This window comes from Oncorhynchus keta, chromosome 11 (assembly GCF_023373465.1).
Source record: "Oncorhynchus keta strain PuntledgeMale-10-30-2019 chromosome 11, Oket_V2, whole genome shotgun sequence".
In the NCBI taxonomy this organism is placed as follows: domain Eukaryota; kingdom Metazoa; phylum Chordata; class Actinopteri; order Salmoniformes; family Salmonidae; genus Oncorhynchus; species Oncorhynchus keta.
The window spans coordinates 35,070,798-35,097,670 of record NC_068431.1 but is presented as its reverse complement, the minus strand read 5'-3'; the positions used below and the strand labels follow the sequence as shown (position 1 = coordinate 35,097,670).

The following is a 26,873-nucleotide window of genomic DNA, read 5'->3' as shown; positions in this document are numbered from 1 at the left end:
TCCCGCTCCATACCATCAGAACTGACACTCATATTGTTCGAATTCCAGCACAGCTGTTGCTTCACCAACTTTATCTCAATTTCCTCCATTTCGTCCTCACTACTCGCCACCATTTCCAGCCCAATGAAAACCTCTCACAGTGGCTCCTCTTGCTCTTGCTCTTCTTCTTCTTTAATGTTTTATGGCAGACGACACCTATTGGTTTATTGCCGCCTCCTACTGTACCAGGTATTGAAACAAAACTAAAATAATATATTCCATTGTGGGTCTCTCTAAGTGCTTTTCGGAGCTGCCACGTTAAAGCCCCTTCCTACTTCAAAGCCAGAAAATTATGACACAACCAATTGAACAGTGATACTGTTTTTTTTCATGACAATTAATACAATTTACATACCAGTGAATTCGTTACCAACATTTTGTCTTTGTTGTGATCTGCAAATATATCACATGTGGGCTCTGTTAAGTTGTTAAAAAATAGAAACGGATTATGAGTTTGGTCCCTAACCTTACGCTACACATTTAGGGCATTTAACATGTATTCTAACAAATACACAAATCATATCATGGCTGTCTCTCTCTCTGGGAAAGAAAATATATTATATTCTGCTCTATTCATTAATAACACACACATAATATTACCCCTATTTATAGTCATTTGTAATCACACAAGACACAAATATGTATAAACCTTTAATAGTGAAGCTGACATGTTGCCTAAATCAGAATAGTTGGTTTGAAATTATTGTTTTCGAATTGGAAGAAATGGAAACTATTCAACATTGCAGAACTGAAAGTTGTTTATTGCGTCATTCTAAAGCTAGATCCGTGACGTAAATGCAGTCCAACAAGGCAGTACAACTCGAAAACAGAAAAGCGATCGTGTTACGGTAACAACTCCGTAGGTTTTTTCACGGTCTTTGCCTATATTTTCCTCCATGCCTGCATTTCCCATGGCGCCCGCTATCGCGCTGAATAACTGGGGGACATCTTAACTGTTATTTTACTTGGCTATAAACTCGTTTTTTTAGCTTAGGTTTTAATTTATTTTCGTTGCATTCTCAACCGGCCATGACCGTGGAGCAGAATGTCCTCCAACAGCATTCGCAGAAGGTATGTCTACATAGTGGCAATGTTTTCTCCGTCTGCTTGCTAGCAAATCTGGCAGGGAAAGATAGCTAGCTAGCTTATCAAATCAAATGTAATTGGTCGCGTACACATATTTTGGAGATGTTATCGCGGGTGTAGCAAAATGCTTGTTATGCTCCTAGCGCCAACCTAACAATTCCAACAAATCCCAAAAGTAAAACGAAAGGAATGAACAATATAGAAGTATTAGAACGAGCAATGTCAAAGTCTAGGATGTAAGGATATAACAATGTATATACGATGTATATGCTGGTGTGTAGACACGTTATGGGCAGTAGTTATAGTCATAGAAAAGGTGTGTAAAAGGTGTTATATTGCTAGGATAGGCCTCGACTAGAATAGTATATAACTTATGAAGTGGGTAAAATAGTATGTAAACATTATTAAAGTTAATTGTTGTTTTCCAAGTGTGGCGTCAGATCGTTGGATCTTTTCTCAATCGAGTGATCTTTTAGTATTTACAAACATGCATCGTTAAATAATCCCCTTCTCAAACAAATCATGAGGCCAGATTGCTAACGTATCTAACTAGCTAACTAACGTTGGCTATCTTGGTACATTGCCAACAAGTTAGCTAGCGCGCTAAAGTTACAGGTAGCCCCACTAACGTAACTTTACAAACAACGACACGCCTATTTGAGGGGAACAGTTAGCTTGCTGGGTAGCTAGCTAATGTCGTCATTTTAACATAACCAAGGTCGTTACTGGTTGCCTAAATGTTAGCTAGGTCAATTTCAGACAGTTTTAAGCCAGTGTGATCTTCTCGTCTTGTGGGGTAGCTAGCTAACGTTAGCCAGCTAATACGTTCGAAACCGCTTGTTAGAAACCATTGGGTTAGTTGACTGTTGATGGGTTGGTTATAAGATAACAAGTCACTGTTGGTTTCGTCATACAAGTCAGCCACACTTGACCCAGCACATGATCTGTCTGTGTGCCTGAGCTGGTTTGCTAATGTTACTAAAATTACTGTTGTGATATGTTTGTTTACGTGCTGTGGCTGCCAAGCAGGAGTGGCAACGATGAGTCTGAATGCAACTGCATTACTGTAAGCTTGCTGAGAGTATATATATATATATATATATATATATATATATATATATATATATATGACAAACACGTATCTAGTACAACTATGCAGATAGCTATGAATCATTGTTGTGATTTCAAAATGGTATACGCATCATAGCCACACCACAATCTGATTTGGGGGAAGAAGTCCAACATTACTTCCTCGTTTTAATTAGGTTGTTATAGGTCAGAGTGAGTGATTGGTTCGGTTGTTCACAAACATTAGCTATATGAAGCAAACGATACATTGATTTAGTGAGCTGGCTGCTGACAGTATAGTCCTCATACCATAGCAGCTGTTTTCTTAAAATGTAATGTAATGTACTTAACTCAATTCTTTAGGTAAGATGGCTACCTAACTGCTTTATATTTAACATTTTAGTGGCTTTTTAAGCATTCTAGTACAGTTAAATAGTTAACATGTACACAGTGGTCTAAGGTACTGCATCTCAGTGCAAGAGGCGTCACTACAGTCCCTGGTTCGAATCCAGGCTATATCACATCTGGCCGTGATTGGGAGTCCCATAGGGTGGCCTACAATTGGCCCAGCGTCGTCCGGGTTTGGCCAGGGTAGGCCGTCATTGTAAATAATCATTTGTTCTTAATTGACTTGCCTAGTTAAATAAAGGTTACATGTACACACCACACTGACCTAAAAGTTAGTTTGTTGGCGTTTACATACACCTTAGCCAAATATACATTTTCACAATTCCTGACATTTAATCAGAGTAAGAATTCCCTGTCTTAGGTCAGTTAGGATCACCACTTTGTTTTAAGAATGTCAGAATAATAGTAGAGAAGGATTTATTTAAGATTTTATATCTTTCATCACATTCCCAGTAGTATTTGGCAGCATTGCCTTTAAATTGTTTAACTTGGGTCAAACGTTTCGTTTCGGGTAGCATTCCACAAGGTTCTGCAAGATTCCCTGCAGCAAAGCACCCCCACAAGATGATGCTGCCACCCCCGTGCTTCACGGTTGGGATGGTGTTCTAAGGCTTGTAGGCCTCCCCTTTTTTCCTCCAAACATAACGATGGTCATTATGGCCAAACAGTTTTATTTTTGTTTCATCAGACCAGAGGACATTTCTCCACAAAGTACAATCTTTTTCCCCATGTGCAGTTGCAAACCGCAGTCTGGCTTTTTTATGTCGGTTTTGGAGCAATGGCTTCTTCCTTGCTGAGCGGACTTTCGATATAGGTCGATATAGGACACGTTTTTACTGTGGATATAGATACTTGTGTACCTGTTTCCTCCAGCATCTTCACAAGGTCCTTTGCTGTTTTTCTGGGATTGATTTGCACTTTTCGATCACCAAAGTACGTTCATCTCTCTCTATAAGGTAAGTTTACTGCTAGCTAGCAAATTACCTTGGCTTACTGCATTCGTGTAACAGTCAGTCTCCTTGTGGAGGGCAACAAGAGGCAGGTCGTTATTGCGTTGGACTAGTTAACTGTAAGATTGCAAGATTGGATCCCCCAAACCGACAAGGTGAAAATCTGTCGTTCTGCCCCTGAACGAGGCAGTTAACCCACCGTTCCTAGGCCGTCATTGAAAATAAGAATGTTCTTAACTGACTTGCCTAGTTAAATAAAGGTGTAAAAAAAATCGCCAAAATCGGTGTCCAAAAATACAGATTTCCGATTGTTATGAAAACTTGAAATCGGCCCTAATTAATCGGTCGACCTCTAGAGTATGCACGTCAGCTTTGACATCGGTTTTGCACATTGGCGTTAAACTAGGCATCGGGCCAATACCGATGTTGGCATTTTTAGATAATATTGTCCGATTCCGATATGTTCACTGATATATTGTGCATCCCTAGGAATATTATTGAGTTGTATAAGACAGTGCAGTTTGAAAGTATTGAGACCCTTTTCCACATTTAGTTACGTTACAGCCTTATTCTAACATTTATTAAATCATTTCCCCCCCATAATGACAACGCAAAAACAGGTTTTTAGAAATCTCTGCAAATTTTATTTAAAAAATACAAAATACCTTGATTTGCGTAAGTATTCAGACCCTTTACTATGAGACTCGAAATTGAGCTCAGGTGCATCCTGTTTCCATTGATCACCCTTGAGATGTTTCTACAACTTGATTGGAGTTCACCTGTGGTAAATTCAATTGATTGTACATGATTTGGAAAGTCATACACCTGTCTATATAAGGTTGACAGCGCAGAGTTGACAGCGCATGTCAGAGCAAAAACCAAGCCATGAGGTTGAAGTAATTGTCCGAGACAGGATTGTGTCTGCACATATATATGGGGAAGGGTACCAAAACATTTCTGCAGCATTGAAGGTCCCCAAGAATACAGTGGCCTCCATCATTCTTAAATGGAAGTGGACTACCAAGACCCTGCCAAACCGAGCAATCGGGGGAAATGGCTTTGGTCAGCGAGTTGACCAAGAACCTGATGGTCACTCTGGCAGAGTTCCTCTGTGGAGATGGGAGAACCTTCCAGAAGGACAACCATCTGCAGTATTCCACCAATCAGGCCTTTATGGTAGAGTGGCCAGACAGAAACTACTCTTCAGTAAAATGTACATGACAGCCCACTTAGAGTTAGCCAAAAGAACCCGAAGGACTCTCGGACCATAAGAAACAAGACTCTCTGGTCTGATGAAACCAAGATTGAACTCTTTGACCTGAATGCCAAGTGTCACGTATGGAGGAAACCTGGCACCATCCCTACGGTGAAGCATGGTGGTGGCAGCATCATGCTGTGGAGATGTTTTTCAGCTGCAAGGACTGGGAGACTAAGGGTCTGAATACTCTGGTATTTTTAATGAATTTGCTAACATTTCTAAAAACCATTTTTTTGCTTTGTCATTATGAGTTATTGTGTGTAGAATGCCCTGTGAAATTGCAATAAACCTAGGTAGTAACACACAGGATGTAATATGCCAATGTTTTGACTGATTTCATGCCTCGTTGCATGTAGGCCTAAGTTCGCTCATAAAGGATACAGGATATGTAAACTTCTTGGTGTTGTAACACTTTGGAATGCAGAATGCTCATTCCTTTAATATGTCGTAAAGCCTCAGAGTGGACTCTCGCAGGCAGCCAGGCCCGTTGTGCTGGTGTCATTCACTGGCACTGACCTCCTTGTAAGGGGAAACTTTGTGCGACAGACACTCTAGACTTGCGTTGAGGTGTGTATGGGTCAGCTTCCAAACAACTGTCAGGGTAGAGGGGGCCTGACCCCTCTCTCCCCTCTGACCCTCTGTTGGGTTCTGCCTGCTTGTAGCAAGCCTATATAGCTAGTACATTCATAAACATGACTAAACTAAAATGCACTCTCAACAATCTCTGAAGTGCTTCAGTCTGCTAAAGTAGTTGGTTAATACTTTGAAACAGAGGTGCCCCAGTCATGGCCAGGGCCAAAACACTTTCACTTTTAACCCCCTGTCAAATATCTGGAGGTAGTCGCTAAGGAGCTGTGGAGCAGTAGTTAGCATCCTGCACCCATATTTATTCACCCATGTTTATTTTGTGGCAAACATGGGGCTTCCATGATGGTATCTTTGCAGCACACAGCCACTTGTAGCAGTGCACTTAATGTTCTAGCCTCTATGGCTGCTGTCCTAGGGCCTAGTAAAGTGGCCTGAGCCTCAGGTCCTGGCAGTAAGTGCTCTCCGTCATTGTTTGGAGTGTTGGAGTGCACTCGACCAGGGTGTGTAATGCACTGGCTCATTGTTTAATGGACACAGCCATTGTGTGGTGGTAAGCCCTTGCACCCCACCTGGGGTTGACATGCGCCAGCAGGGCAGACATGAGTGCACAGTGCAGTCTTGTCCTCTCCACCAGCTAATGCCTGTCTGTCTGGTGGCCTGCATGGATTCCGTAAAACATTGTAGCTTTCTTGCAATACATCCCCCACCGCAGCTTACCTAACTTGGTTCAGTTAAGATTGTCAGACATTTTGTGCTCTTGCTGATTGTGTTGTTCTGCTAATGAAATGATGAAGAGTGACGTGTGTCCTGTCATGTTCTCATCTGCCTCTCGCTCTCTGCCTCTCGCTCTCTGCCTCTCGCTCTCTGCCTCTCGCTCTCTGCCTCTCGCTCGCTCTCTCTGCCTCTCGCTCTCTCTGCCTCTCGCTCTCTCTCTCTGCCTCTCGCTCTCTCTCTCTGCCTCTCGCTCTCTCTCTCTGCCTCTCTCTCTCTCTCTCTCTCTCTGCCTCTCGCTCTCTCTCTCTGCCTCTCGCTCTCTCTCTCTGCCTCTCTCTCTCTCCTCTCTCTCTCTCTGCCTCTCGCTCTCTCTCTCTGCCTCTCGCTCTCTCTCTCTGCCTCTCGCTCTCTCTCTCTGCCTCTCGCTCTCTCTCTCTGCCTCTCGCTCTCTCTCTCTGCTGCTCGCTCTCTCTCTCTGCCTCTCTCTCTCTCTGCCTCGCTCTCTCTCTCTCTCTCTGCCTCTCTCTGCCCTCGCTCGCTCTCTCTCTGCCCCTCTCTCTCTCTCTGCCCCCTCGCTCTCTCTCTCTGCCCCTCGCTCGCTCTCTCTCTCTGCCCCTCGCTCGCTCTCTCTGCCCCTCGCTCTCTCTCTCTGCCCCCTCGCTCGCTCTCTCTCTGCCCTCTGCCCTCTCTCTGCCCTCGCTCGCTCTCTCTGCCGCTCGCTCGCTCTCTCTCTGCCCCTCGCTCGCTCTCTCTCTCTGCCCCTCGCTCGCTCTCTCTCTCTGCCCCTCGCTCGCTCTCTCTCTCTGCCCCTCGCTCTCTCTCTCTCTCTGCCCCTCGCTCTCTCTCTCTGCCCCTCGCTCTCTCTCTCTCTGCCCCTCGCTCTCTCTCTCTCTGCCCCTCGCTCTCTCTCTCTCTCTGCCCCTCGCTCTCTCTCTCTCTCTGCCCCTCGCTCTCTCTCTCTCTCTGCCCCTCGCTCTCTCTCTCTCTCTGCCCCTCGCTCTCTCTCTCTCTCTGCCCCTCGCTCGCTCTCTCTCTCTGCCCCTCGCTCGCTCGCTCTCTCTGCCCCTCGCTCGCTCGCTCTCTCTGCCCCTCGCTCGCTCGCTCTCTCTGCCCCTCTCTCGCTCTCTCTCTCTGCCCCTCGCTCGCTCTCTCTCCCCCCTCGCTCGCCCCTCGCTCGCTCTGCCCCTCTCGCCCCTCTGCCCCTCGCTCGCTCGCTCTCTCTGCCCCTCTGCTCTCTCTCTGCCGCTCGCTCTCTGCCCCTCGCTCGTCGCTCTCTCTCCCCGCTCTCTCTCTGCCCTCGCTCTCTCTCTCTGCCCCTCGCTCTCTGCCCCTGCCCCTCGCTCGCTCTCTCTCGCTCTCTCTCTCTGCCCCTCGCTCTCTCTCTCTCTCTGCCCCTCGCTCTCTCTCTCTCTCTGCCCCTCGCTCTCTCTCTCTCTGCCCTGCCCCTCTCTGCCCCTCTCTCTCTCTCTCTGCTGCCCCTCCTCGCTCTCTCTCTCTCTCTGCCCCTCGCTCTCTCTCTCTCTCTCCCCTCTGCTCTCTCGCTCTCTCTGCCCCTCGCTCGCTCGCTCTCTCTCTGCCCCTCGCTCGCTCGCTCTCTCTCTGCCCCTCGCTCGCTCGCTCTCTCTCTGCCCCTCGCTCGCTCGCTCTCTCTCTGCCCCTCGCTCGCTCGCTCTCTCTCTGCCCCTCGCTCGCTCGCTCTCTCTCTGCCCCTCGCTCGCTCGCTCTCTCTCTGCCCCTCGCTCGCTCGCTCTCTCTCTGCCCCTCGCTCGCTCGCTCTCTCTCTGCCCCTCTCTCTCTGCCCCTCTCTCTCTCTGCCCCTCTCTCTCTCGCCCCTCTGCCCCTCTCTGCCCTCTGCCCCTCTCTCGCCCTCTCTCTCTCTGCCCCTCTCTGCCCCTCTCTCTCTGCCCCTCTCTCTCTGCCCCTCTCTCTCTCTCTGCCCCTCTCGCTCTCTCTCTGCCCCTCTCTCTCTCTGCCCTCTCTCTCTGCCCCTCTGCCCCTCTCTCTGCCCCTCTCTCTCTCTCTCTGCCCCTCTCTCTCTCTCCCCGCTCTCTCTCTGCCCCTCTCTCTCTCCCTCTCTCTCTGCCCCTCTCTCTCTCTGCCCCTCTCTCTCTCTCTGCCCCTCTCTCTCTCTCTGCCCCTCTCTCTCTCTCTCTCTCTGCCCCTCTCCCCTCTCTCTCTCTCTCTGCCTCTCTCTCTCTCTCTCTGCCCCTCTCTCTCTCTCTCTCTCTGCCCCTCTCTCTCTCTCTCTGCCCCTCTCTCTCTCTCTCTCTCTCTGCCCCTCTCTCTCTCTCTCTCTCTCTCTCTCTCTGCCCCTCTCTGCCCCTCTCTCTCTCTCTCTCTCTCTCTCTGCCTCTCTCTCTCTCTCTCTCTCTCTGCCCCTCTCTCTCTCTCTCTCTCTGCTCTCTGCCCCTCTCTCTCTCTCTCTCTCTGCCCCTCTCTCTCTGCCCCTCTCTCTCTCTCTCTCTCTCTGCCCCTCTCTCTCTCTCTCTGCCCCTCTCCCTCTCTCTCTCTCTCTCTCTCTCTCTCTCTGCCCCCTCTCTCTCTCTCTCTCTCTGCCCCCCTCTCTCTCTCTCTCTGCCCCTCTCTCTCTCTCTCTCTCTGCCCCTCTCTCTGCTCTCTCTCTCTGCCCCTCGCTCTCTCTGCCCCTCTCTCTCTCTCGCTCTCTCTGCTCTCTCTCTCTCGCCCCTCTCGCTCTCTCTCTGCCCCTCTCTCTCTCTCTGCCCCTCTCTCTCTCTCTGCCCTCGCTCTCTCTCTCTCTCTGCCCCTCTCTCTCTCTCTCTCTCTCTCTCTGCCCCTCTCTCTCTCTCTCTGCCCCCTCTCTCTCTCTGCCCCTCTCTCTCTCTGCCCCCCTCTCTCTCTCTGCCCCCTCTCTCTCTGCCCCCCCCTCTCTCTCTCTCTCTCTCTCTATGCCTCTCACCCTTTCTCTCTCTGCTACTCTCTCTGCCTCTCTCTCTGATGACCTGTGTGTCTCCTGACAGCATCAGCAGACTCTACTGAACCAGCTGAGGGAGGTCACAGGCACCACAGACGTACAGCTACTTCAGCAGGCCCTGCAGGTAACAAACACAGAGGCCCTGCGGTGCGGATGCGGAGATGTTAGTGACTCACACATCTCCCCGACCTAATTCACATCTTTTTAAATCTCTCAATTTGCAATGTCTGATCGTGTTGATATTTAGTCTGACACAAGCTGATACTGATTTTCAGGGATGCATTTCTAAATGGTGTGACACTCCAGTGGGAGTTCTGCACATTTATTTATAATCAACCAATTCATCAGCCCATAAGCTTTATTGACCACCCAGAAGAGTCTACATATCAACCGTCTCTGACTGTGTAGCTGTACCCGTGCTGTCCCTGCAGGTCAGTCATGGAGACCTGGCGGAGGCGGTGGCCTTTCTGACGGAGAAGAAGGCCAAGGTGCCCCAGCAGGATGAGGCCACCTACTACCAGACCACCCAGGTGGGCAACGACAGATACATCAGCGTTGGCAGCCAGGCAGACACCAGTGAGTACCTACCTCACCCAGCGCTGCCCGGGGCAGGCCCTAGCCAGGGAGATGCTAGTGAGTACCGCTACCTACCTCATCTCATGTGTATGCATAAGAAAAGATCTGTAGACCTCAAGCCTGAATGTACTGAATGTTTAACACTACTGTCTACACTGATTCCATTTCTATCATATTTTTCCAGTTGTTCCCTTTCATTTTGGTATTGAAGCTCTAAGTGAGCAGTTAACGTAGCATTAAGGTCTGAGTGGGATGTCTGTTAGCAGGATGCCTCCTGCCTCTCATGCAAGACAAGGGCTTATTGTGTTGAAATTACATGGTGTCATTTCAGGGGAATTTTCTGAGATGGGCACGGGAATTCCTGCAGAGGCATATCCTTCTCTGTTCAGGACCACCAGAGAAGGTCATATATCCTGACACGCCCCTTTGACTTTAATGCAGGAGTGGCCTGATTTAATGAACTTACACGCTTCCTCGGATACATGTCAAATAAGGAAAACAACCTAGTTAACCCAGTCTAAGGGGTATAGAGTAGTCTGGGGGAGGGGAAAACCTTGGTGCCCCATTTACTACTCTGATGACTAACCTTCATCTTTTTATAGGCTTTTCTAACATTAAAGGCTGCTGTACACTTAGGCTCTCTTCCCTTTGTCTTTTTCACGGTGATGAAAAGGATATTGTCGGTTTGCCCTTTCTTCTGACACTTGTGTGAGAGGGATTATTAACTCAGTAAGGCCTGAATCTTAACTTGTAATGTGTGCACTTAACTCAATTTCAGCATAGAATTAGGACTTGTATGTATGTATGTATGTGCATGTATGTAAGTGCATTAGCGTTAAAAAGTTTGGGGTCACTTATAAATGTCCACATTTTTTGCCCATTAAAATAACATCACATTAATCTGAAATACAGTGTAGACATTGTTAATGTTGTAAATGACTTGTAGCTGGAAATAGCAGATTATTTTTAATGGAATATCTACATAGATGGGCACACAGAGGCCCATTTATCACTCCTGTGTTCCAATGGCACGTTGTTAGCTAATCCAAGTTTTATAATTTTAAAAGCCTAATTGATCATAAGAAAACCCTTTTTGCAATTGTTAGCACTGCTGAAAACTGTTGTGCTGATTTAAAGAAGAAATAAAACTGGCCCTCTTTCGACTAGTTGAGTATCTGAAGCATTAGCATTTGTGGGATCGATTACAGGCTCAAAATGGCCAGAAACAAAGACCTTTCTTCTGAAACTCGCCAGTCTATTCTTGTTCTGAGAAATTAAGGCTATTCCAAGTGAGAAATTGCCAAGAAACTGAAGATCTCATACAACGCGGTGTACTACTCCCTTCACAGAACAGCACAAACTGGCCCTAACCAGAATAGAGTGAGTGGGAGGCCCGGGTGCACAACTGAGCAAGAGGACAAGTACATTAGTGTCTAGTTTGAGAAACAGACGGCTCACAACTCCTCAACTGACAGCTTAATTAAATAGTATCCGCAAAACACCAGTCTCAACGTCAACAGTGAAGAGGTGACTCCGGAATGCTGGCCTTGGCAGAGTTCCTCTGTCCATTGTCTGCATTATTTTGCCCATCTAATCTTTTCTTTTTATTGGCCAGTCTGAGATATGGCTTTTTCTTTGCAATTCTGCCTAGAAGGCCAGCATGCCGGAGTCACCTCTGCGCTGTTGACATTGAGACTGGTGTTTTGCGGGTACTATTTAATGAAGCTGCCAGTGAGGTGTCTTTCTCAAACTAGACACTCTAATGTACTTGTTCTCTTGCTCAGTTGTGCACTGGGGCCTCCCACCCTTTCTATTCTGGTTGTTCTGTGAAGGGAGTAGTACACAGTAGAGGTCGACCGATTTATGATTTTTCAACGCTGATAGCGATTATTGGAGGACCCAAAAAGCCGATACCGATTAATCGGCAGATTTAAAATGTTTATTAAATGTATTTGTAATAATGACAATTACAACAATACTGAATTAACACTTATTTTAACTTTAATAAAACGCATCAATAAAATCAATTTAGCCTCAAGTAGATAATGAAACATGTTCAATTTGGTTTAAATAATGCAAAACAAAGTGTTGGAGAAGAACATAAAAGTACAATATGTGCTATGTAAGAAAGCTAACATGTCAGTTCCTTGCTCAGAACATGTGAACATATGAAAGCTGGTGGTTCCTTTTAACATGAGTCTTCAATATTCCCAGGTGAGAAGTTTTAGGTTGTAGTTATTATAGGACTATTTCCCTCTATACCATTTGTATTTCATTAACCTTTGACTATTGGATGTTCTTATAGGCACTTTAGTATTGCCAGTGTAACAGTATAGCTTCCGTCCCTCTCCTCGCTCCTCCCTGGGCTCGAACCAGCAACACAACGACAACAGCCACCCTCGAAGCAGCTTTACCCATGCAGAGCAAGGGAAACAACCACCCCAAGGCTCAGAGTGAGTGAAGTTTGAAACGCTATTAGCGCGCGCCAACTAGCCAGCCATTTCACTTCGGTCACAATAGCCTCATCTCAGGAGTTGATAGGTTTGAAGTCATAAACAGTGCAATGCTTGATGCACAACGAAGAGCTGCTTGTAAAACGCACGAAAGTGCATCTTTGAATTAATGTTTACGTGCCTGCTTCTGCCTGTCAGATACTTGTATGCTTGTATGCTCAGTCAGATTATATGCAACACAGGACACGCTAGATAATATCTAGTAATATCATCAACCATGTGTAGTTAACTAGTGATTATGATTTTTTTTTTATCAGAGAAGTTTAATGCTAGCTAGCAACTTACCTTGGCTTACTGCATTTGCCTAACAGGTAGTCTCCTTGTGGAGTGCAATGAGAGAGAGGCAGGTCGTTATTGCGTTGGACTAGTTAACTGTAAGGTTGCAAGATTGGATCCCCGAGCTGACAAGGTGAAAATCTGTCTTTCTGCCCCTGAAGGAGGCAGTTAACCCACCGTTCCTAGGCCATTATTGAAAATAAGAATGTGTTCTTAACTGACTTGCCTAGTTAAATAAAGATTAAAGGTGTAAAAAAAATATTTAAAAAATCGGTGCCCCAAAAATACAGATTTCTTGATTGTTATGAAAACTTGAAATCGGCCCTAATTAATCGGCCATTCTGATTAATCGGTCAACCTCTAGTACACAGCGTTGGAATAGCCTTAATTTCTTAGAACAAGAATAGACTGACGATTTTCAGAAGAAATTTCTTTGTTTCTGGCCATTTTTAGCCTGTAATCGAACCCACAAATGCTGATGCTCCAGATACTCAACTAGTCTAAAGAAGGCCTGTTTTATTGCTTATTTAATTAGAACAACAGTTTTCAGCTGTGCTAACATAATTGCAAAAGGGTTTTCTAATGATCAATTAGCCTTTTAAAATTATAAACTTGGATTAGCTAACACAACGTGTCATTGGAACACATGAGTGATGGTTGCTGATAATGGGCCTCTGTACGCCTGTGTAGATAGTCCATAAAAAATCTGCCGTTTCCAGCTACAATAGTAATTTACAATATTAACAATGTCTACACTGTATTTCTGATCAATTTGATGTTATTTTAATAGACAAAAGCAACATTTCCAATTGACTCCAAACTTTTGAACGGGTATGTATGAATGAATTAAAGGACTACTCGTGTGTTGTTTCAGACGTGATTGACCTGACAGGCGATGACAAGGATGACCTCCAGAGGGCCATCGCTCTCAGCTTGGAGGAGTCCTGCCGGGCCTTCAGGGAGACGGGCATCACTGATGAGGAGCAGGCCATCAGCAGGTAGACTGGGCTCAACACCACCATGTTATTGGCTGGGTTGAGGGGTGAGGAGGGGCATACTGGGAGCTGCAAGGTTTGAGTGGTGAAATCTCAACATAATGCACTTTCAAATCCGATTGAACAAGGCACTGTGCAGACTTGCTAATCTTTGTTTTGTTGAGTTGCTAAATGTCAACATTGTGTTTTTTTTGGGGTTTTGCACGTAATAAATGTCCTTTGATTAAAGTGTGTGTATTTTTAAACTTTATGTTGTGCTCTTTGCAGAGTTCTGGAGGCCAGCATAGCAGAGAACAAGGCAAGCCTAAAGCGGACACACACGGAAGTGTGGAGTGACTCGCCCAATCCCCACGACAGGAAGAGAATGGAGAACTGCCCTGTTGGTCTAAAGAACGTGGGCAACACCTGCTGGTTCAGCGCCGTCATCCAGGTGGAGACTCAACACAAACACACCACTCGTACAACGCAAAGCATCCTATGTCAATGTAATTCATTAGATATATAGGCCCTGTATTTATAATGACATTAGTGTGCTACAGATCTTGGAGACTCCACTCTACTCTAAAGACTCCCTGGTAGAGGGTTAAGTGAGCTGGATGAGCACTGGATACATTGTCACATGGTCCCTGCCTCTGTGTGTATTGGGCCTCCTTAAGGAGACAGTACAGTCCCACGTTTCAGCTCCTTCTGATCCCAGAATTAGAGATTTACTAAAAGCAGATGATGAAATCAAGTGACAACTCCACTAATCTTTCTTATTTTCTAATCCTTTTATCAAAAGGAATGGAAGTTTGGTTTAACCTCGAACTTAGTCACATCACTCTAACATTCTTTTGTCATCCATCATATCAATACAGCTAGCAGTAACAGGGTGATAACAGCCATAGTAAAACCAATGTTGACTACCTCACTATATAGGAACGTCCATGATCTCTTTTGATATTGAAAACATGTTTAATGCAGGTTGAAGCTAAATGAATGTCACTCAGTAAAACGGACTCGTTTCTCTTTCTGTCTCCTTGTTTCCAGTCTCTGTTCAACCTGCTGGAGTTCCAGAGGCTGGTGCTACACTACTCCCCTCCTGCCAGAGTCCAGGACCTGCCTCGCAACCAGAAGGTGAACCAACACCACCCATCCAAACAATCCATATCAGCACTCAGCTAGGAGGCTTTAGGCCCAAATCCCCCTGACCAATACGTTCCAGAGATAGTGGCACTGGAACACAGGTTAAACCTTTTCTAGGCGACAGCCAGGGAAAGGTCCGGTTAGCTCTCTCCCCTGAGTACTTGACTTGTGTCCTTTCAGACCCATGGCTCCTCAGCTGGACAGCTGTCCTTCCTGTTAGCCTCTGAGGACCTGGCCCTCTGATGAGAGACTCGACATTCAGTGCCCTCACCAAGCAACAGCTCTTTGGTTGCAGTGTGATCTGCTCTTGCCTCAGGTTCCATTGGTTCACACTGCCCCCTGACTGCCCAGTTGATTCACTACCTCTAGACCTAGCCACAGGGAGGGTGGAGGAAGAGGATTTGATGAAGCACACTGTAGCCCTAGTGGTTCCCTCTCTGACACACCCAACATTGACAATGACCCGTGACTCACACCAGCTCAGCTTAGCCTCTCCTCCCTGTCTTTCTGCAGCAGCTACAGTCTCTTCTTCGTCCGTTGCTGCAACTGAAATCTTGCTGTCTGCACAGCACCTTTCTCCCAACCGCTTCCCATGGAGCCCTCCGAAAGGGTCAATGGTTAGCGCACATCCGCTAATCTGGGCTACACCCCTGCTGCTGTTTCCATATAGCGGCAGTCATTTTGGGGTTTTAGTCTCTAGTCCCACTGTCTAATATCCAGAACCAACGGAGGGACTCTTCTAGGGCTTAGGCTCTAATCTGTCGTCAATAGCCTTGACCCTTGCGCTCAAAGTGAGAGCACTTATCCAAGGGTTTATTTTAATTGCTCTGTTTGTCAACGAGGCTCGTCTTCAAAGCAAGGCTTTTCCTTTGCCAGTGTCACATAAGTGTCCCTTTTTTTGTCACACGTATGGGCTTGAGCAATGAGTCCTCTGTGCTCTCAACCTGTACCATAATGTAATTAGAGCTCGTTCATTCATTGGTAGTAGTTGTGGTGCAGCCAGTCAGTGTCCTGCTGTAATGTAGCGCAGTGGAGGACTCCCTCTGCTTGTCACATCTCACGCCAGCTCCAGCTCACAGATTTACTGGGTCAGCTCAGCATCACTAGGCTCCAATAGAAAAGCACATTCCCTTGCATAAACTGGGGAAACACTCATCTTTCATATTTTGATGGGCTCACCATCATAGTGTCCTGAATTTGAAAATATTATAATGGGTATAATAGTGTTCTTAATTCTGTCTCCATGGTCTGAAAGATGGTTGACAATAAAACCCTGAAATGTGACTATGATTTGGAAACCCTTATTCCCTTCCTCTAGAAGGCAGGTTATCACTAACGTCCCTCTGTGTGTGGTTCCCGGTTGTCGTTCCACAGGAGCACAGAAACCTACCCTTCATGCAGGAGCTGAGGAACTTGTTCTCCCTCATGGTGGGTTCTAAGAGGAAGTACGTGGACCCGTCGTGTGCCGTGGAGATCCTCAAGGACGCCTTCAAGTCCAGCGAGTCTCAGCAGGTAAACATCCTAGCTATCACTCTGGAAAATCTGCTATGATAAACCAATCAACCTTTCCGTCAAAGGTATTTGTAAAGCCCTTTTTACATCAACAGATGTCACAATGGGCTTTACAGTAGTCCGGCTTTGACCCCCAAAAATTGTAAGCAACAGTACAGTGGAAATGAAACTTGTAAATTAATTCTAAAGTTTGGGAACCCCTGCACTACGATACCACGGTGCTTGTCTACGGAGCAGCAAGGGGAACTGTCCCTCCCTACCTTCAGGCTCTGCTCAAACCCTACATCCTAACCAGAGCACTCCGTTCTGCCACCTCTGCTCTCTTGGCTGTCCCACCCATGTCCTGGCACCCCAATGGTGGAACCAGCTTCCCCCTGATTCTAGGACAGCAGAGTTCCTGCCGTTCTACCGAATATATGACACCCTACCTCTGAAGAGTTTCTTATCCCCCAAAACCTAGCACTGACTTCCTCTAGCACTGACTTTGCTCATCATTTCTTTATTTAGGAGAAATTGGACTACATCTGTGATATGTGGTTGTTCCACCTAGATATATGAAGATGAATGCATCTTTGTTCTGAATAAGAGCATCTGCTAAATGTGAAGTGTAGTTAGGGGTCCTTCAGTGTTTTCTTTACCTACATCTGATGGATTTTAGTCCCTTCATCAGATGTTTTGGTGCTTCTCATGACACCTTCTGAAGGGTTGATCAGTCCCGACCTGAGCCAGGTGGCTGGTCCACTGCTCCTCCTCCTTGTGCAACAGCCATTGGGCCCGCCTCTTGCGCTACTGCGCTGAACTCTGCTACAAATATACAATGCCTTACAAAAGTATTCATCCCCCTTGGCATTTTTCCTATTTTGTTGCATTACAACCTGTAATTTAAATAGATTTTTATTTGGATTTCAAATAAATAAAACAATAACAATGAATAAAGTTTGGCCTTATTTAAATCACTCAACTGTACTGCTGAACCTCATTGATTGTATGACATGCACAAAATAGTCCAAATTGGTGAAATGAAATGAAAAAAATTACTTATTTTAAAAAACTGAAAAGTGGTGCGTGCATATGTATTCACCCCCTTTGCTATGAAACCCCTAAAGATCTGGTGCAACCAATTACCTTCAGAAGTCACATAATTAGTTAGATGGCACACAGGTGGACTGTAAAAAAAAGTTTTACATGATCTCAGTGTGTGTGTGCGCTATGACTTAAATATATGGAGAAGTACAGATCAATGTTTGGTTATAAAAAAGATCAAACTTTGAACATACCATGGAGCACCATTTTAAATCCATTATTAAAAAAATGTAAAGAACATGGCACCACAACAAACCTGCCAAGAGAGTGCCGCCCACCAAAACTCATGGACCATGCAAGGAGGGCATTAATCAGAGAGGCAACAAAGAGACCAAAGATAGCCATGAAGGACCTGCAAAGCTCCACAGTGGAGATTGGAGTATCTGTCCATAGGACCACTTTAAGCTGTACGCTCCACAGAGCTGGGCTTTAGGGAAGAGTGGCTAGAAAAAAGCCATTGCTTAAAGAAAGAAATTAGCAAAAACTTTTGGTGTTCGCCAGAAGGCATGTGGGAGACTCCCCAAACATAGGGAAGAAGGTGCTCTGGTCAAAGCCCAGACCTCAGTCCAATTGAGAATCTGTGCTATGACTTAAAGATTTCTGTTCACCAGCGGAACCATCCAACTTCAAGGAGCTGGAGCAGTTTTACCTTGAAGAACAGGCAAAAATCCCAGTGGCTAGATGTGCCAAGCTTATAGAGACATACCCCAAGAGACTTGCAGCTGTAATTGCTGCAAAAGGTGGCTCCACAAGTTATTGGCTTTTGGGGGGTGAATAGTTGCACATGCCCAAGTTTTTTTCAGTTTTTTTTTTGTCTAATTTCTTGTTTGTTTCACCCCCAAAAAGATTTTGCCTCTTAAAAGTGGTAGGCATATTGTGTAAATCAAATGATACAACCCCCCAAAAATCTAATTTTATTCCAGGTTGTAAAGGCAACAAAATAGGAAAAATGCTAAGGGGGGTGAATAGTTTTGCAACCCACTGTAGATATCGGATGGGGATCAGCTCCTGTATGCTAATATGCTGTAATGTAATGTTAATATGACGAATAGTAGATAATTAAAAAAAACATGAGCTGGCGCACACCCAGGATAATAGTTTGTGTGGAGGTGCTGACTAACGGCGAATAAACTATTAACTATCAAAATAAAGAATGTCGCACACTCCATGTATAATCTCCAAGAAATGTAATGGGTATGGCATCACTGCCTTCCTCAGGGTAATGTCATGAATACTTGAACCAGGTTATGTAGACACAGTGCAATTAGTGTAACCAATGACAGTAGTGAGGTGTGTGTCAATGATTAAGTTAATTTAAATTCATTAGTGAAACTGTTAAGAAAATTGTATATGGCATATTAAATATATTACTCTGTTATCATATAGAAACATAATGGGATATTGTACATCATATTAGCATCAATATACATTATTATTTCCTATTTAATTTTTGTTACATGTAATCTTTTGGTTCAAGCTTAATATATAATGACCATCCACAACAGGGGGAACATATTAGGTGTACGCTAATAAGCCGTAGAACATTCGGCGTCCGCCCCCCGAAAACCTGACAATGCTGAGCTTCTATTTCTGTTCATCAGTCATGTCCGTAGTCCACTCTTCTCTGGTCACTTTGTGTGTCTGAGGTTAGAGAAGCGGTGACCCCAATTAGAGGGCACAACTGACATCTGTAAGGCACCCTCTGGTCCTTGACTCTGGTGTATACAAATCTACCTCAACAATTACCAAGTCCCTCAGTGTAAGCCCACTTAACCAAGGTTTAAAACATGAAAAGGAGGTTATGTTCTGTACATCTGAGATCTGGGCCTTCTGTTCAACAGTGAAGGCAATGTTCTAATGGCTCTTTCTCTGTGTGCTTCCTGTAAGTATTGTTGTAATTGGTCTGTTTCGCTGTGTGCTGCCTGAACAGCAGGATGTGAGTGAGTTCACACACAAGCTGCTGGACTGGCTGGAGGATGCCTTCCAGATGAAGGCAGAGGAGGACCGGTACGACAACGCACCTTGCTAACGTCAACACACACACACGCACACACTGTGTAATTCATCCCCTTAGGAGACTGGACACATCATGCCTTCTGCGTTTTCATACAGAACATGCATCGTAGTGAATTTAGTAAGCATTTCATGAAAGTCCATTTAAAAAAAGAAGCTTGGAGCATTATTCACATGGCTTAGAGGACAAAGCGTCCTCTTCCAACCATTGTGTATGTCGCACACTGTGACTCACCCTAATGAGTGTGTGTGTTTCGGCTCTGATCTCTGTCCATTCCCAGAGCGGGTGAGAAGCCAAAGAACCCGATGGTGGAACTGTTCTATGGCCGGTTCCTGGCTGTTGGTGTTCTCGAAGGTAAGAGAGGGAAGCAAGCATGTTAGAACATCCCTGGGTAGGAGGAGAGGTGACGTGAGAGTTAAGTCTCAGCTGTCAGTTTCCTGCTTCAAGGAGAGGGAGAGTCCTTGCCCCCGATAATTAAAGGTGACCTTGTTTTAATGAGGTGTGGCACATGTAAAAGCACAGGGCTACAGAGCATTGATCCTTGAGGACCTTGACGTCTGATTGGAATTTAGCTTATTATGCATGACAATACTGGTCCAGGGCCACCAGACACAAAGCTGGGCCAGCAAGGCAGCTTTTGCTCCTCTCATCCTTAAATTACCTTAATGCCACATTTGCATGTCCGCTAACTTCCCCTCTCTGGATTCTGTTTTTTGTTGTTGTTGTCAGTCCGTACTCCGCTGCTGTAGTCAGTGCAGTGGGTTGGCTAAAGGTATCTGCCTGCTTCCCATCCAGAACAGTTTGTGCGTATATTATGATGACATTTTGAGCCGTTTTTGTTCGGCTGTTCTTGAGACGGCTGTTCTTGAGACGGCTGTTCTTGAGACGGCTGTTCTTGCACGAAACATTTTTCTCTCGAGGCAAGCTGAAGTTCGGAAGCTGAAGTCTAAGCCCCTTCATTGGTGATTGGTCAGCAGTAAGGAATCTTCAATGTAGTATTTATCATTCAGCTATGAGACGACTCATTTTTTTGCATATTTTTTTACTTGAGAAATGCTCTTAGATGTAAAACTAGGATCTCCTCAGACAAAACATAAAAATGTATTTATTGAGTTATCTTCGATTAATTCTGACTATTTTGAGGAGGTGTATACTGGCTATGGCGTCTCAAGATGGCCGAACAGTACTATTGCCGCAGGTATGGTCAAAGGTATGCGAGCACACTCGTTCGGTTTGGCTAGGCGCCAGCCGAACTGAAGCATGCAGTAGTCTTAAGGCTCTGCAGGGGAGCAAGCTGTGCTGTATTTACAGTCAGTTAGTGGATGTGATCTTCCCCTGGGTTCAAGTATTTGTTTCTGCCTTTTATTGAGCTTGCTTGGTGCAATGGAACCAATGGTAAAAACCCTGCTCATCTGGCATACCGAATAGGCTCAATCAAACAAATCCTATTTGAACTCAGGCATGGCTATGATGACTGATGCTGAACTCAACCAGGCTATAAATTAGTGTGAAATGGGTCTTCTCTCACACACACTTGACCCACTTCCTCGCCATATGGTACACACAGGCTAGGTCCGCACCTCTGAGGAATAATACTGCATAATAGGGCACAACTGCCTCTACCAAATCACAGTGCTTCTTGAATTAGTTGTTGTTGGTAGGGCCAAACTGGGTGTGTGAGGAGTTCTTGTGTTGGTGCATAAATGTTGTTTATGTTTCTGTGCTGTTGCTCCCCCCTTTCCCCACAGGAAAGAAGTTTGAGAACACTGAGATGTTTGGGCAGTACCCCCTGCAGGTGAACGGCTTTAAGGACCTGCATGAGTGTCTGGAGGCGGCCATGATTGAGGGGGAGATCGAGTCCCTGCACTCATCAGCAGAGAACTCTGCCAAGTCTGGACAGGAGGTCAGTGCTGCTGCTCATTAAAAGACAACTAACACTGGAGTTTTTGGTTTTAACTGTAATACATGTGTAGTAGGGATAATGAAACTCCAAAACATGTTCCAAACCTATAGTTAGACACACACAATGTACAGGCAAAAACATTATACTGGAAGTACCATTACATTTCTGTTCGACAACCAAATGTTACCCGTAAAACAGCCCATCTAGGCCTACTTAAAAATAGACGGTGCTTGAATAATTCAGGAGATGTGGGGGACTGACTGACTACCTGCCCCAACGCATAGTGCCAACTGTAAAGTTTGGTGAACATGGACATTCTAGATGATTCTGTGCTTCCAACTTTGTGCCAATAGTTTGGGGAAGGACCTTTTCTGTGTCAGTATGACAATGCCCCTGTGCACAAAGTGAGGTTGAGATCGGTGTGGAAGAACTTGACTGGCGTGCACAGAGCTCTGACCTCAACCCCACAGTAGCCTAACATGGCAGACGTAAAAGAAACACAGAAAGGACAAGTAGGCTCGCAATGGATTATGGTCATTATACTTAATGAACATAGTTTAGCACAGAAAACATGTTGAATGTTGGTCTGTTGGAAAGTACAGTGGCTTGCAAAAGTATTCACCCCTTTGGCATTCTTCCTATTTTGTTACCTTACAACCTGGAATTAAAATGGATTTTTTGGGCGTTTATCATTTGATTTACACAACATGACTACCACTTTGAAGATGCAAAATATGTTTTATTGTGAAACAAATAAGACAAAAAAAACAGAACTTGAGTGTGCATAACTATTCACCCTCCCAAAGTCAACACTTTGTAGAGCCACCTTTTTGTAGCAATTACAGCTGTAAGTCTCTTGGGGTATGTCTCTATAAGCTTGGCACATCTAGCCACTGGGATTTTTGCCCTTTCTTCAAGGTTAAACTGCTCCAGCTCCTTCAAATTGGATGGGTTCCGCTGGTGTACAGAAATCTTTAAGTCATACCACAGATTCTCAATTGGATTGAGGTCTGGGCTTTGACTAGGCCATTCCACGACATTTAAATGTTTCCCTTAAACCACTCGAGTGTTGCTTTAGCAGTATGCTTAGGGTCATTGTCCTGCTGGAAGGTGAACCTCCATCCCAAGTCTCAAATCTCTGGAAGGCTGAAACAGGTTTCCCTCAAGAATTTCCCTGTATTTAGCGCCATCCATCATTCCTTCAATTCTGACCAGTTTCCCAGTCCCTGTGATGAAAAAACATGGGATGGTGTTCTCGGGGTGATGGAAGGTGTTGGGTTTGCGCCAGACAGCCTTTTCCTTGATGGACAAAAAGCTACATTTTAGTCTCATCTGACAAGAGTACCTTCTTCCATATGTTTGGGGAGTCTCACACATGCCTTTTGGTGAACACCAATTTGTTTCTTTAAGCAATGGCGTTTTCTGGACACTCTTCCGTAAAGCCCAGCTCTGTGGAGTGTTTAGCCTGAGGTGGTCCTATGGACAGATACTCCAATCTTCGCTGTGGAACTTTGCAGCTCCTTCAGGGTTATCTTTGTTCTCTTTGTTGCCTCTGATTAACGCCTTCCTTGTCTGGTCCGAGTTTTGGTGGACGGCCCTCTCTTGGCAGGTTTGTTGTGGTGCCATATTCTTTCAATTTTGTAATAGTGCTCTGTGGGATGTTCAAAGTTTCTGATATTTTTTTTATAACCCAACCCTGATCTTAATCTGATTTATCTCTAGGGAAATTGCGCAATGTGTGCATTGAGTTCACAGAAAGAAACGGGACGAAATGAAACTCAAATAATTGAACCGACATTGGTCAATTAGTTGTTTAAAATACAAAAAATAACATTTTGGTTTGTCACTCAGCACTACTAAAGGCACAACAATATTAGTGGAACAGGCATGAGTCATGTAGGAATGCTTTCAAAACACGCTGTTCAAGGCTACTGATTCCTTAGTGCACAATTAAAAATGTTTATGGATATCGCATGACTCATATGACCCATTAGAAACATTTTGGAATTCCTTTCAGCACTGGTTTACCGAACTCCCTCCTGTCTTGACCTTTGAACTGTCAAGATTTGAGTTCAACCAAGCTTTGGGTCGACCTGAGAAGATCCACAGCAAGCTGGAGTTCCCCTCCATGCTGTACATGGACAGGTAAGAACCTCCAACACACCTACCAGTCCAGCTGTACCTAAGGGAAAATGTATCAATTCAACAGGAGTAAGCAGCTAAGATGAACTGTTATTCACATCACATAGCCTAAATAACATATTATTTTGGGTTTCCTAGGCCCCTTTCAAATGAAGGGGCTTGAAAAAAGAACATGAATATCATATTGAGATTTTACATTGAGCATGGGTTGTGGTCCTTTAATCTGGGATACAGGCCCATAGTTTTCCAGGGAACGTATATGATTTATGTTGTTTTGTCAGGTATATGGACAGGAACCGAGAGATCACCAGGATTAAACGAGAGGAGATCAGGAGACTGAAAGAGCACCTGACTCTACTCCAACAGCGTCTGGAGAGGTGGGCTGTGCTGCTACACACACACACCTCTGTTTACTATCGTAGGTTGATCAACTATCAAAGGGATGGTGTTCATAGATACCATATCTGTTATGCTTCTAACCAAGTATCTTGCTTTGCTTTTACTCTTTAACTGAAAGATGCGTTCTCATTCTCAGTACGGTTTGTCATCCTCTCTCTGTGTCCCCAAGGTATCTGAGCTATGGCTCCGGCCCCAAGAGGTTTCCTCTGGCAGATGTCCTGCAGTACGCCATGGAGTTTACTTCCAGTAAACCAGTCTGCACCTCTCCTGTGGGGGACTTTGATACATCAGCACCCCCTGGTGGCACAACAGGGCAACTGCTGCCCGCTTCAAGGCAAGTCATGAAACACAGAGCATGCCACACTCTGTCTCCCTGAGTCAGGATTTAAGTGTGCATGTTTCTGACTTTGCTTTTGTCAGGTAATCTGTCTGATTATGCTGCTGAATTCGTGTGGTTCAGAAGTATTGAGTTGTGGTTTTGACTTATTCACACTCGCCCGACGTTACAGCACAGCCGAACAGGGTCCCTCCTCTACCCCTCCAGAGGGTTTGGCCCTCGCCCTGGCTCTCACCCCGGCCCCCTCCACCCAGCAGAGAGTGCCTATTCACAAGCCCTTCACCCAGTCCCGACTGCCCCCTGACCTGCCCATGCACCCGGCCCCACGACACATCACTGAGGAGGAGCTCCGGGTGCTGGAGGGCTGCCTGCACCGCTGGAGGAGTGAGGTGGAGAATGATACCCGCGGTACGTACAGTACCAGTCAAACGTTTGGAGACAACCTACTCATTCAGGGGGTTTTCTTTATTTGTATTATTTTCTACATTGTAGAATAATAGTGAAGACATCCAAACTATGAAATAGCACATGGGAATCATGTCGTAACCAAAAAAGTGTTAAAAATCTAAACATATTTTATATTTGAAATTCTTCAAAGGAGCCACCATTTGCCTTGATGACAGCTTTGCACACTTGGCATTCTCTGTTTTGGGTCATTATCCTGTTGTAAAACAAATGTTAGTCCCACTAAGCGCAAACCAGATGGGATGGCATATCGCTGCAGAGTGCTGTGGTAGCCATGCTGGTTAAATGTGCCTTGAATTCTAAATAAATCTCTGACCGTGTCACCAGCAAAGCACCATCAGACCACCTCCTCCATGCTTTACGGTGGGAACCACACATGCGGAGATCACCTACCCTGCCTCTCACAAAGACAGCGGTTGGAACCAAAAATCTCCAATTTGGACTCATCAGATCAAAGGACAGATTTCCACCGTTCTAATGTCCATTGCTCATGTTTCTTGATATTCTTATTGATGTCCTTTAGTAATGGTTTATTTGCAGCAATTTGACCATGAAGGCCTGATTCACTCAGTCTCCTCTGAAGAGTTGATGTTGAGATGTGTCTGTTACTTGAACTCTGAAGCATTTATTTTGGCTGCAATCTGAGGTGCAGTTAATTTCCTCATGTTGTAAAAGTAATGATGGACTGTCTTTTCTCTTTGCTTATTTGAGCTGTACTTGCCATACTATGGACTTGATCTATCTTCTGTATACCACCCCTACCTTGTCACAACACAACTGATTGGTTGAAATACTTTTAAGAAGGAAAGAAATTCCACAAATTTAACAAGGAACACCGTTTCAGGGGACTACCTCATGAAGCTGATTGAGAGAATGCCAAGACTGTGAGGAAGATTAGAAAATCTGTTTTGATTTAACACTCTTTTTGGATACTACATGATTCCATATGTGTTATTTCATCATTTTGATGTATTCACTATTATTCTACAATGTTGAAAATAGTAGAGAAATAAAGAGAACCCTTTGAATGGGGTTTGTCCAAACCTTTGACAGGTACTGTATGTCACCTCTGACCTCATCCAGTCTTGTAAACCCAATATGCTATATTATACCTCTGTCTCTTATGATCTCATGCACAAAAATGTATGAATTCTAGAGATGGGTTGATTTGTCTTCTCCAGATCTTCAGGGCAGTATATCCAGAATCCACAGGACCATTGAGCTTATGTACTCTGACAAATCCATGATGCAGGTAAAAGTGTGCTCTTCCTAAACCTGACAATACACCTTCACACAAATACCATACATTGTCATTGGCTCTAATACAAAAATACCAAATGAATGATGCACTATTATCTTGATTTTTCCATGACCAGTGTTCACTCCGGATGGTCACTCATTGTCTCCTGCTGTCTCCCAGGTTCCGTACCGGCTGCATGCGGTGTTGGTGCATGAGGGCCAGGCCAATGCTGGACACTACTGGGCCTACATCTATGACCCCCACCAGCGGTGCTGGATGAAGTACAACGACATCTCAGTCACCAAGTCTTCCTGGGAGGAGCTGGTCAGGGACTCGTTCGGAGGCTATCGCAACGCCAGCGCCTACTGCCTCATGTACATCAACGACAAGAAGCCCTTCCTCATAGAAGGTAGATGCTGATTGAGGAGCAGAAGAAGCAGTATTATCCCATATCTTTATTTTGACCTTGCTTTTCTTGTGGTGTACTTCAGCTTTGTTTTCTTCTTTCTTGTGATCATCATTAACTATGACCACTGTCCTCAGAGTATATGATGAGGACATGCCATGTGCAAGGTAGTTAGTTATTGTTAGGCTCTGTTTGTGCTGCAACTTGGACGTTCATATGCCGCAAACCACTATTATAAACTGGTTACCAATGTAATTAGAGCAGTAAAAATAAATATTTTGTCATACCTGTCAGCCAATCAGCATTCAGTGCTCGAACCACACAGTTTATAATTTCCCATATTGACTATCTGTTTGTCTGGTTGTGTGTGCAGAGGAGTTTAATAAGGAGACGGGCCAGATGCTGAGTGGTCTGGATAAGCTCCCCCCAGACCTGAAGGCCTACGTGAAGGAGGACAACGGCCTGTTTGACAAGGAGATGGAGGAGTGGAACACACAGCAGGCACGCAAGGCCCAGCAAGAGAAACTGGCCCTGGCTGTGGCCACCGCCGCAACCGCTGTAATAGCAGAAACAACAGCAACAACAACGTCCTCTCAACCTATGAGTAAAGAGCCCAGTACACCAGACAACTCCGGTGAGGGCCAAGGCATGGTCACATATTCCATTTATACACTTCTGAGCTGAGCGGTGCTGACTAGTGAAGGGAAGGTCGGCTCTTTTAACTAACTCTTTGTCAAAAGAACGAATCCTTCGACTCCTTTTTGTTCATTTGATTCCGTAATGCTCTGAGCACGCAGGACCCCCCCTACCAGCAAACAATTAACTCAAAACTCAAAAGAATCCT

At 45.2% G+C, this 26,873-nt stretch overlaps 1 protein-coding gene across 2 annotated transcripts in view; it reads left to right on the top strand.

Moving 5' to 3' along the window:
• The first annotated feature begins 852 nt into the window (after positions 1-852).
• Positions 853-26,873, top strand: part of LOC118390111 (ubiquitin carboxyl-terminal hydrolase 25-like) — a 44,220-nt gene continuing 18,199 nt past the window's right edge. The window contains exons 1-17 of one of the 2 annotated variants that reach the window (XM_052457028.1): positions 853-1,110; positions 9,090-9,167; positions 9,475-9,619; positions 13,283-13,406; positions 13,671-13,833; positions 14,433-14,519; positions 15,903-16,040; positions 19,054-19,130; positions 19,418-19,491; positions 20,886-21,040; positions 23,058-23,185; positions 23,464-23,559; positions 23,751-23,919; positions 24,104-24,326; positions 25,565-25,635; positions 25,804-26,032; positions 26,403-26,663. In XM_052457028.1, the coding sequence (XP_052312988.1) occupies positions 1,069-1,110; positions 9,090-9,167; positions 9,475-9,619; positions 13,283-13,406; positions 13,671-13,833; positions 14,433-14,519; positions 15,903-16,040; positions 19,054-19,130; positions 19,418-19,491; positions 20,886-21,040; positions 23,058-23,185; positions 23,464-23,559; positions 23,751-23,919; positions 24,104-24,326; positions 25,565-25,635; positions 25,804-26,032; positions 26,403-26,663 (2,260 nt within the window). In that variant the 5' untranslated portion in view covers positions 853-1,068. Of the gene's footprint in view, positions 1,111-9,089; positions 9,168-9,474; positions 9,620-13,282; positions 13,407-13,670; positions 13,834-14,432; positions 14,520-15,902; positions 16,041-19,053; positions 19,131-19,417; positions 19,492-20,885; positions 21,041-23,057; positions 23,186-23,463; positions 23,560-23,750; positions 23,920-24,090; positions 24,327-25,564; positions 25,636-25,803; positions 26,033-26,402; positions 26,664-26,873 lie in introns of both variants that reach the window. The other variant, XM_035780348.2, reaches the window with a different exon arrangement.